The sequence below is a fragment of the Ptychodera flava genome, chromosome 17, assembly GCF_041260155.1.
Source record: "Ptychodera flava strain L36383 chromosome 17, AS_Pfla_20210202, whole genome shotgun sequence".
Classification (NCBI taxonomy): Eukaryota; Metazoa; Hemichordata; class Enteropneusta; family Ptychoderidae; genus Ptychodera; species Ptychodera flava.
The window spans coordinates 38,369,235-38,381,705 of NC_091944.1; the positions used below are offsets into that span (position 1 = coordinate 38,369,235).

Genomic DNA, 12,471 nt, shown 5'->3' on the forward strand with positions numbered 1-12,471 from the left:
TTAATGGTCAGCGCGTCGCCCGTTATTTCTATATTAATTCATCTTTTGCGCTATTTAGTAAACTAAAGCTACATCAGTCTTTGTGTGAAAGTGTGATTGAAGCTCTATTTCGCGAACAGTAAAAAAATCATGCAAGACTACGGCGATATTAGTCAATGGCTTCTTTAGAAGAGAAATATAAGTTTTGTAGAATATATGTTTTGTTATCACGATGTAAAAATTTTAATTATAATGACTTTAATTTCGTTATCGACCAATAACTACTTCGTTTCTGCATCATTAAGACGCCAACGTACAGCAAATGTACGAAATGGTGACGTCATACCACTTCAATGACTGTTGTTACAATCACTTGCAGTCAATGTCAGGAACATTGTAAAGGTGAATTAAATACCACAGGTTCTATGGTACCTTGTAAGACCTTTCAACACTGTCGAACTGATAAATGCTGAGTGGAGGCCTAATTTATCGTTAAACAAGCTGAAAAACAAACAGCATTTTGGATCGAATAAAGAAGTTCGTCGTTGATGGCGCCGTGATATTATCCATGTAATCTACTGTTCAGCATCGGCTGTACAAGTCACTGAAATAAATCATGGAACAGAACTTCGTAAATTAATCACGTTATCTTGCTATGTGCATTGCTGTAATCATGAATTAATTCTCTTGGCCGTGCTGACTGAAATGTAGACTTGATCAGTTTCAGAGTATGCAAATTCAATTAGGGGCGTACACGTGGTGCAATGTCTTGATTGCGACATAGCTGAAACGGACTTGGAGCCAGACGGTTGTATTGTATACATAAGGATCTATGGCCATTCCACAGATGCGTGTGAGAGAGAGAGAGAGAGAGAGAGAGAGAGAGAGAGAGAGAGAGAGAGAGAGAGAGAGAGAGAGAGAGAGAGAGGAGAGAGAGAGAGGAGAGAGAGAGAGAGAGAGAGAGAGAGAGAGAGAGAGAGAGAGAGAGAGAGAGAGAGAGACGGACAGACAGACAGACAGACAGACAGACAGACAGACAGACTGGGAGAGACAGGCAGACAGACAGACAGACTGACGGCTGAGGAAGATGAAGGGAGTGAATGAATGTGACTGGAGGGAATACAGTATATGTCACATCTGTTTCTTTATATCCGATCAATGCCGACTATATTATCTTCTATTTTGGGACTGAGAGAGAGGAGGCAAGAGGATGGGACTAATGAGGAAGGGGAAGAGAGAAGAGCGAGAGAAGAGGGGAGGGGATCAGTAGTGAGCAGTTAGTCAGAGACGGAACAGGGAAACCAATCATGTCATTTTCAGTATTTGACAAAAACTACATCGGGACAATAATTAGTCTATAGATAGATCGATGGGTTTGAATTTGTAGAAACAAAATCATATTATATTGACTCACAAGGAGCTGGACACAATGGAATTACAAAATTACCAGTTGAAATTATTCCTGTCTACTCAAATAAGTTATCATGAAAATATGCAGCAATCAGAAGATAGTGAAATGATATCGCCCTCTGGCGAGGTAACGATTTTGTTGACCAGTAATATTAGGTTTTAGTTTATTTTTATGACACAGCTCCTGTGAATTAAAACCATCGTTATGTACTGAAAGAGACATTTATGAAATAATGAACAGTGTGTGAATTAAGGTTATGACCCCTTTTTTACTGGTATCAATGTTGACACATTGCATTCATTGCCGACGTCCCACTAACGTTCATTTAATTTCCAGAGCAAATATGTTATCACCGGCTGTGAATGTATTGAGTGTAATAATGTAAAGAGCTCACAAACTAACTTCTAATAACGTCGCTTGGCAGATCAGTGTGATAATTGTACACAGACTGTATCTTTTGATGGAAACTGAAATACTGTTCTCGGCAGAGCTTTCACAATTTACCTCAGAGATGTCTCCGGTGTATCAGAACATTTACACCTGATGATTGTGCATTTTGTTCGGGACAACCTGGCTGCTCACGTTCAGTACATACTTAATACTTGGGAAGAAACTTTGATTTACTGGATAAAGCTGTTTTCTTCTCACCATTATTGTGTCAAATAACTACTCATAGCTTGATGAGACACTTACACACTTAAACAGTAAATTTTATATCATTCAAAGGTACTTGTTGGCCATTACAATTTGCAGATTGAGGAAAAAGACTCATCCATCTCTAAATCGGATTTCGAACAGATTGGCGTAGAGCAAGACTGACGACGATTGAACACCATCCAATGGGTTATGTGCTGCAATTTATAAAGACTCCCTAGGTCAATAAATTAATACCACACAGCAAACTGTATCCTACATTCTTCATGTGTGCTGTAAATAACATGCACAGTGTCAAAGATGACAGGTGGCAGAGACGATCAACGTAGTATGCGTCTCGAACTGAAAGTTTCAAACCTTTGCTCATACTTTGCAAGAGAAACTCGAAACATTTCTCTTTCAAGATCAGAAATGAAAATCAGGAGTCACCAGGCATAAAAGATAAGATTGAATCAGATCAGGCATTGGTCAATACTAAAGGACATATCAATACTTCAGCATGTATGAGATATTAGTTTCACTATTTGGAGACTATCGTTGACAGCAACACTTGGCTTGTAACACTTTGCGTGTAAAAGTTAACATTATGTAAATGCATCGAAAGGTGTTTTCCATTTACGTTTGCTATGTGCATACCTTATTTTTCTGTTTGATCCAGCTAACTTATTCAAATTTAAGAACAGTACACAGAATTGGGACGTGCGCACTAACGACCTGTTAACATTTTGAACTAACAGACGCTGCACTCTGTTAGTTCGTCAGAACACGATTATACTGTTACTTGCGTTTCATTTCCTTTTCTTATTTTTGTTCGGCCTACAGAGAAGGTGACTGCTATGTTCCTGTTTGTGTTCAATCGATAAAGGTGACCGTTTTGTTTTTATTGCAGAGCAATGTTCGTTAAATCTTTTATCACATGGGTCCTATCACCTAACTGTGCAAATAGAAGACCAGCAGTAATGAATTCAAAAATATTCCCGTCAAACATCATGTCACTGTTTATCGGTATTGGTGCCTTGCCAATGACTTCGTTGTTAACAATCAGTGCATTTCTGTTTTGCAAATGGAATATTTGGCATTATATTTCTTCAGGCGTCAAAATATCTTGCTTTGTACACGAAGTTTCTATGTGAACTATATTGCAGCATATTTTCATGTCGTTGGGCAAGTCAAATCACTTTTTTCAAACGACTTATGTTCCACAGTGTCTCGTAGACATCTGGATAAAGGCAGGGATTTGTCAGAAATTTAGAACGACGTCTGTTTGCAGAACATGACTATAAAAGAGGTTTTCCGATAGAATGTTATAGCTTCTATTGACCTGTGCTGAAAGCAAAATTATTAATATCTAACATCTAAAACTTAATTGCCTTCACTTCATATTCTGATCTACCATAGCAGGGAGGATTTTACAATACACCTTAGATCACCGTTGACAGAGTAAACGAAGTTAAAAAGTAGGAGGCACCGTGGACCAGTGATTAGGGTAACGGACTCACTATCAGAGGATGGTGAGTTCGAGACCCCGTTCAAGACCCGGTGGGTCCAGAGTAATGGTCTCACTGTCGGAGGACGGCGAATTCAAGACTCTAGCACGGTGTTGTGCCCCTGAGCAAGGCACTGTACTCCTCAGTGCTCCATTTGGGGGTTAATGGGTTATGTGTATGCCTCATCCTGTAATTGGGCTAACGCCCGTTGGATGATGGACTGAATAAAAAAAAATAGAAATCGAGTATAAGCGTGGACAGTTGCCTTGTTTACATGACAAACTTGGACTACAAACATTTCTTTCCACAGTGGTTGTTAATAATCTTATGTGGAAAATATATGAGTACTCTTACTAGAATTCAAGTCATATGTGGATATGAGTACAGCGACCCTCTCCTGTAACTGGGATTGCAGTTTGAAATTAAACTATTGACTACATGTAGCACAGATAACTGTAAAAAACGTAAGTATTTCATGACTTTACATAATGATAATGTCAAGACTGTTACTCAAGAGGCGGCAGTGACCAATTTGAATCTATCGGATGGTACAGTTGTGTTTAAAACAAATACATCAGCTAGGCCTACAAAAATTTTAACATTATGCTGATCAAACTTGTCTTCATATTCAGTCTCAGTTTATTTCTCTTGCGGTTTTTGCTCTGAGAGACTTTTTAAAAACTTGGAAATTACTGAACAATAACTTACTTAAGCATTGCCGATGACCCTTGTGACACCGTAATTAATTGGTTTGGTGTCTGGAGACAACAATAATATGTATTTTAAGCGAGGGATATTGACATTCATTTTAAGTTGTGAGCAAATTCCGTGTTATTCTGGAACATCATTGAATGCTTTGATGACCCTGATGACGTCATTGAAATATGGACTCACTTATTCATGTCTGTTCTTGACAAGCATGCTCCTTTAAAACAGAAACGTGTACGTCACCTGCGTCGTCCTGATTGGTGGAACGAATAGATATCAAGTTAATCAAACTACATGATACAGCCAAAAGGACATCTTGCTTCTCAGACTTTAGACACTTAAGAAACAGAGTCAAAAATCTTATTTTTAAATCCAAATCACAGTACTACAACAACCTCCTATCATCTCATGACATGAATATATCGAAGTACTGGAAATCATTTCGCGAACTTGCTCCAAGTCAAGTACGCCCATCAAACTTAGATCAGGTAAACATTTTGTCACCGATCCTAAACACATCTCAAATACATTCAATGAATACTTTATCAACACCATCAACAAGCTGTCTTCCAAATGTAACAGTAGCCCAGTCAATCTTGACAAACTGTCAGATTTCGTCGGTATCCAAAATGAGCCTCTTTCAATTTTCGACATCCCACCCATGTATTTTAATTTCGTTCTCTCGTAACTAGAATCTCTAAATTGTAAGAAATCTCCCGGTTCAGATTTATTACCACACAAATTCTTAAAATTGGCAGCCAACACTATAGCACCTTCCCTCACGTATGCATTTAACTGCTGCATTATCAAAGGTCAGTGTCCATCTTTATGGAAATTGGCTCGTGTTAGTCCAATCTATTAAAAAGGTCCAATAGATGAACCTGGTAACTACAGGCCAATAAGTGTACTTCCTGTACTTTCCAAACTCCTCGAGCGCCATATTCACAATCACCTTGTAAAATTCATGGAAACACACAATCTCTTCTTTTCTAACCAATCTGGATTTCGCGCCAAACACTCTTGTGAAAGTACTCTTGTTGGTCTGGTCAACTCATGGACTAAAGAAATCGATCGTGGAAACATCGTTGGCTCAGCATTTTTAGACCTGAGCAAAGCGTTTGATCTCGTTGATCACACAATCTTGTTGTCAAAACTAAAAATCTATGGGTGTTCTGATCATACCCTGTCATTTTTTAAATCATACTTACTCACACGTAAACAATTTGTGCAGTTTAAACGTATAAACTCAGATGTTATTGATGTCAGTGTCGGTGTGCCGCAAGGTTCCATACTGGGGCCACTGCTCGTTATTATTTATTTTAACGATTTGCCCCTTCACCTTGAAAATTTATCCTGTATTTCCTTTGCAGACGACACAACACTTCATGTTTCAAACAAGTCCTTAAACACTACATCTACTTAGTACCTAAATGCTGATCTAAAAATAGTTGACAATTGACGTCTTACTAACAAATTTTGTATCAATCCCAGTGTGACAAAATCAATGATCATCACAACATCTCAGAAGAGACAGCACATTGACAGTGAAAACGTCAACCTCACTTTGGCTGTTAAAACTATTGACCGCGTCTCATCAGAGAGGTTATTAGGGGTCACTATTTCTAATAATCTAGACTGGTGTGAACACATTTCAACCATTGACAGCAAAATCAATTCCAAAATGTTTCTTTTGGCACGCATCAAAAATTTCTTCCTCTCCTCTCACGCAAGCTATTCTGTTACTGTTTCATCTCACCACACATCAATTACTGTTCTAATGTTTGGAGCTTTACTTCCAATAGCAATATCTATGCATTGGAGCGTCTACAGAGACGTGCAATGAGACTTATTCTTGACACTGTTCTGCCTCTTTCCACTTATCAAATGTATACTCAGCTTCATTGGCTGCCCATTAACTTGAAACTCAGTTTAAACCGTATGGCCCAAATTTACAGAGCAACTCACAATCTAACCCCTGACTACATAACCAGTATGTTCAATAATTATATCCCTTCCAGATCACTTCGTTCTTCAAATCAGAACCTCCTTAAAGTTCCCAAAGCACGTACACTTCTTTATCAAAACACCTTGTCTATTTCGGGTATGGATGAATATAACAATCTCCCCAAATCAATCAGGGACTCTGAGCCACTGACTAGTTTTAAGAAATCTTGTAACAACTTTCTGTACTCTATTGACTTGTCTGATGCCTCTTCGTAGTTTTTTGTATATTTGTACTTCTTTTTTTTGTGTGTTTTCAATTTAGTGCTGTAATATGATTTTCTTTTGTCTATTCGACCTCCATGAAAAGAGGAGGTGTTTTACCTATGGAGTTATCGAGTTTAAATAAAGATTAATAATAATAATAATAATAATAATAATAATAATAATCGCTTAAATTTTATTACACAGCTTGTAACGTTTGCACCCAGTACGCTCAGGATGAATGACGTAAATAGCTGCAGGCAAGTTTCTCCGTTGGGAACTGTGAAACAATCACAAATGATTGCATCTGATTGTCACATTGTGGTTTTAACCAACTATTTGTCGCAAATTCTCATGCCAAGAAAAATAAAAGGTTTGTTTTTCATCCTCGCGCGCGTAAATTCAGATTCGCGGCGTCAACCTTTTTTACTGCTCATGAGGCAATAAAAAAATAAACGCAAAAAATACGCGAGGATAGTGCATAACACAGTGCTGTATAAAACAGAACCGTAAACAAAATATTTGACACTAACATTCCATTCAGAACTGTACACATATGTCACTGTTATATTAAGCTGTCAAAACTGTGCATTGCTTCACTAAAGTCAAACCGCAGAACTGATTTAATACAAAAATAATAAAGCAACACAATTGTGCATTTATCTCCGCGTGCGTTCCGATCTTGTTTTTACGTTTTTCCGCGTTCTTGTTGATTGAAGAATAAAAAAATTAAGAGTAAAAACAACCTGCGTCACCACGTAAGTTTTGAAATATGTCTAGGATGAATTAATTTTTTTTAATTTTTTTTTTGGACCTATGTAAACTTCGACAGAAGGGAACGTTAGATACAATGTTGCCATCTTACTTTCCGGGGTATGGAGGGAGAATTGGGGAGGGAAGGAGGGAGCGGGGCTCTCTGTGCTGTCTAGTAACAGCCTGGTATGTTTATTGGAATTTGGATCAATGTGTTCCTTTTCAATCCATGACATTATTCGGCCAATCACTTTTTCACCCTGAAATCAGAGAATGAAAGTCGAAATATGGGCAAATTTCATGATTTCATCGGTTCACTTGACCATTTACATTAAAATTGGGCCAAATTTCGAACTTGAATTTGCTCTGTTAGTATTCTATTTCTCAATTAAGAATGACACGTTCAGCGCGGTATCTTTTGCGGCCAACCTTATTTGCTGATTTAGCTAAATATGTTCCATGGGTGTAGCATTGTTCCACGGGGATTTTGATATCGACCCGCGGCAGTTGACGGCCGTGCTTATAGAAGCTTAAGAAAGTCTGCATGGTACTGCTCCTGAGTGGTCAAACTAAGTCTTGACACTGAGAACAAATGTAAACTTATGGTGTCGAGTATCAGGAATTAGGTGACAAATGTGCTCGGTAAAGGTTAATTACAAGATAAACGTCCTTGTAATGGGGTGTAAAATGAATAAAGAGTCAAGAGGCTACGTTAGGTTATATAACCGTTTATTTTATTTGCTCCGATCAGTCAGAGCATGAAGACACAGTCCCTATATCCATAGAGGGACTGTGATAAAGAAAAGGAGAGGAACTGATATAGAAAACAGTGAGAAAAAACTCAATAATAAGCTTATTAATAGTGTCTGGGTCGCCTGTGACCAAATTTAGTATTTCATCAAATTCGTAATTCCCATTTGCATTATTAATTACAAATAAGGTTGCCGCAAAAGATACCGCGATGAACGCGTCATTCATAATTGAGAAATAGAATGCTAGATCGAAATAGAATTCAAGATCGAAATTTGATCCAATTTAATGTAAATGGTCAAGTGATATGAACCGATGAAATCATGAAATTAACCCAAATTTCGACTTTAATTCTTTGATTTCAGGGTGAAAAAATGGTAGGCCGAATAATGTCACGGATTCTCTCCACTACTCAGTAATGGTGGCAACGACATGAAGTGGCCGAATTGGTCACAACAATTCGTTTAAGTTCTGTTTTGAATGCACACTTTAGCCAAAGACACCATGAACAGTATGTCTGATAAAGTAATAAATGTTCTAATTACCATAATATACACTGTGTGTCAGCCACATGTACAAATTCTCTTCTAAATCCATAACTGCTCGAAAACATTATTCAGTCTACATGGAAACCGTTCCACCGCAAACATTCAAATAGTGTTTGCTTGTAATTCAGCATACTGCTTGTATTGAATTTCTCTTTACATATCCACTGAATGGATTGTGTTAAGAACCAGCAACATGGAGAATGGGATATTCCATTCATAATATGCCACGCTCATGTTGGACAAATGTTCATTCCGAAGTAAATGGATATCAAAAGAAACTTAGCTCGTCCTGTAATACTCATAGCTAAATACTCGTAACCTTATGCTTCATTAACTTTCATTTCAGCAAGAACCAAATTTGTCCCTATCTCATGTTTCAACTTTCAATGGTACTTTCTCTATGCCGGTACGTGTGCCTGTACCTCACTCAGATGCATTTGCCCGATGATCGCAAATTTATCGTGAATTTCGGTCACTAGTTTCATCTTGAGCAGATTCTGATTGTCATGTAAATGCAAAGACCTATACGTATATGTGACATGGACAGTCATAAGTAATTTTAGCCATTTAGAATAACAGATGACAGGTCAGTTCGGACGTAAGTATTATAAAGAAATATTATTTTTGAATCTTTAGTAACATTAAATAGGATAATACCAGTGTCAGCTTGCTTCGACTTGCTCATCGATAATTTTCATATTTTATAAGTTATTTTCAAGAATATGGTACGGGCAAAACATTAGAGTTTGCCATACAGATTCATCAAAGTCAGACAAGATAGAATAAAAATAAATGTGCCGAGATACTAATTTCATCATTACTTCATCTAAAATAGCTGTGGAACCTGCACTTGTTGTAGACCAAACCCAAGCCGAATATTGGAATATATGTCGGTTGGCTTGATAGGCACCACGTATATATTATGATTCGTTCTCATTCTCAAATATTCTACGACATTGACTTTGGGATCTAGGTGTATTTATCCATTTTAATAAAGTATATGTAAGACTTGAGATGTGCGAGGCATAACTGAACCGATAAATTACTTTCGTGTCAAAGAAGTACACAAGTAACGGATCCTTGTCATGAATGCTCTGAACACTCATAACGCGATCAACCGCCCCCCCCCCCCAACCATCATCACCCTCCTTCCTGCCAATTTAGGGACCGTTCAGTTTTTACGGCCTGAGGGGGGGGGCGGCAAAATCTTGTCGCCGGTTTTCAAAAAAATATAGACCCCCCTGCATTTTTTGGTAAAAAGATGACCCCCCCCCTTTGTCAGACGAAAAAATTTGATGCCCCCCCCCCCCGGGCTGAAAAATGACCAAAACCCATATGTCAAATTTACCCGCACGGTTTGGATTTGAACTCCGGTACGCGGCGCACTTTATTCGTGTAGAAGAGATGCCAGTGCACAAACTTCTCAGCCACATCCATGCAAACGTCTGTTAATTAGGACAACTGTAAGGCAATTTTTTAACTTCATTTCCATAGACAACTTATGTCCATCACACTGTTATGCAAATTCCCCTTTTTGTCTCAGTGCTACCATTCAGGGTTGCAAGCATGTAAATGGTCTTTCAAAGATGAGGTAGGCACTTAACCAGATACTACTGTAATATGAGTTGGCCGCCGAAGGCAGCCCGCTGCTTATTGTAGTGGGTTGGCAAAGTCTGGGCCTGCTGTAAAGAGGGTCATGGGCCACACGTCGATCATGGCCATTGCATGAAGTAAACCTATTTATTGTAGTGGGCCGCCGAAGGCGGCCCGCCGGTAAAGAGGGTCGATCATGGCCATTGCATGAATTAAACCTAATTAGAGTGGGGCACCAAAGGCGTCTGCCCGTTAAGAGGGTCATGGGCCATTACATAAAGTCAATTTATTGTAGTGGGCCACCGAAGGCGGCCCGCCGGTAAAGAGGGTCGATCATGGCCATGGCATAAAGCGAACTTTATTGTAGGTATTATGTTTTTGAAAATGTGGTGACCCCCCCTTTCCTACCACTGAAAAAGCGATGACCCCCCCCCCTTGCGGATTCCAAAATTACGATGACCTCCCTGGATTTTGCCTGGCCCCCCCCCCGGCCGTAAAAACTGAACGGTCCCTTAGGGCGATCGTTGTTTTAACCTATTTTGAACATTTAAATTGGTATATTCACGGTTTAATTGTGCAGAGTAACTGTGTATATTAAAATAAAGATAGGCAATCCAATAAACACTGTCGAGAGAAAGCATGGGCACGAGATTTCCTGATATTTGGCAAATTCTGATATCGTTAGTTTTCATGACGCAGTCATCTCATCCCCGACTACACTATACTGAATACTTGGTAAGGAGACTTCTTTGCCACATGTCCAATACGATCAGAAATCCGACATGCAATGTACTGAAGACTTCAATGATCAACTGTCAGTTTTTATAACAAACTCTTAGTTGGTATCAGTTGACACCTTAGTTAATTGTACTCAGACTGACATTTAAGGAATTTAATTGAGCTACAATTTGATCTTATTCAAGCGCTGCAACCGCGTTCAAAGCATTTTGAAAGTATGCCAGTCATTTCAATCTAATATAATTGGTTCGTCAACTTGACAACCTGAATCGAATGAAACAACGTCACAGGGATTTCATATGACGGCAGTTCACCCACCTAGTAATTACTTAGTTTATTTTATTTATTTATTTATTTATTTTGCAAGTTATCTATGATAAATTATCCGACAGCAATGACATGAACTCTTAGCAGAGAATCAAATTACCATAACATGTTATTATTATGGCAATATTAATTTACTATTAACTTTAAATAAATTACATAATCATTTCAATGCTTGATATACACGACTCATATCAACAAGCCAAAGAAGGGTACTGTTCATTTCATGAAAAAGTGCTTGAGGGATGACGTCAAAATCACAATCGCAAGTAATCGAATCTATGAATAAACTCATCATTTCACTAGCTGTAATTTACCTGTCACTGGCAACGCAAAGTCACGTGTTATTCCTGTGGCGTAAGAATCGACATGTTCTCATTTTGTAAAACTTTTGTCAAAATGAATCATATTTAGTCGTTTTCTTATACCTTTGTTACTTTTTGAAGTAACAAATGAAATACTCAACAATAGTCTGGACATGTTGGACTAAAGTTACATAAATTATATAAATTATGATATATTCAATGTCGTCATACACTGTTGAGGAAAAGCGGGTCATCATGGCGTTGTACTCTCGGTTCATCGTTTCTATGCATTGAATGTTTGAAAACTCATAATATGACTAATAACATGAAGCCACTGAAAGACCACTTGAAGCAAATACAAAATGCTGTTGGGCGTGTAAAGTTACAAACATTTATTCAGTTCAAAACATATAGATCTAGACTGGCGGACTTACCCACGTATCAGCACCGTCAGCGTTACCAGGTTCCAATACTAGGGTATAGTTTGGTAAAATGGTAGGATCCGAATTGACATGTTGAATACCAATCTCAATAGCTGGCCGTTGTCCCTGTCCACCTGGCCATGAACCTGTCATCGGGAACAGTCCCAGAAGATGCAACTCGTTTTCTGACTGCACAGTGTCCTTGTTTGACAAGATGGTCAGTATTAGAATCCATCGATACAGGCTCGTCTGCATTGCCACTGTTGGAGAGGCGATGTCCACTGAATGATCGGTGTATGATGTCAGTGAACTGTTTTCAGTCGTGACAAATGAGTAACCCAGACAGATTCTTCGCTTGTGTTCATCAACATCTGTTACATTCGTCACTTGCTATTCAATGCCGCTGAAAATGCCGGAAGCTGTGAGAACATGAAGAAATGGTTCGATCTTTAGAGTGTAGTACATCTGACTTGATCTACACTTGCTCTCATAGAAAGCTTTAACACAATTGTACTCACATTATGTTAATCTGATGGCGTAAAACCGGTTCACTCACAAATTACTAATCGCTTCATGGGCAGTGTATATTTACAG

At 38.5% G+C, this 12,471-nt stretch overlaps 1 protein-coding gene across 1 annotated transcript in view; it reads right to left on the reverse strand.

Annotated features, from left to right (window-relative positions):
- LOC139116282 (gamma-aminobutyric acid type B receptor subunit 2-like) overlaps positions 1 to 12,201 on the reverse strand; it is an 87,043-nt gene extending 74,842 nt beyond the window's left edge. The window contains exon 1 of the mRNA XM_070678889.1: positions 11,890 to 12,201. Coding sequence (XP_070534990.1) covers positions 11,890 to 12,132 — 243 coding nt within the window. The 5' untranslated portion in view covers positions 12,133 to 12,201. The remainder of the gene's footprint in view (positions 1 to 11,889) is intronic.
- Positions 12,202 to 12,471: the final 270 nt, after the last annotated feature.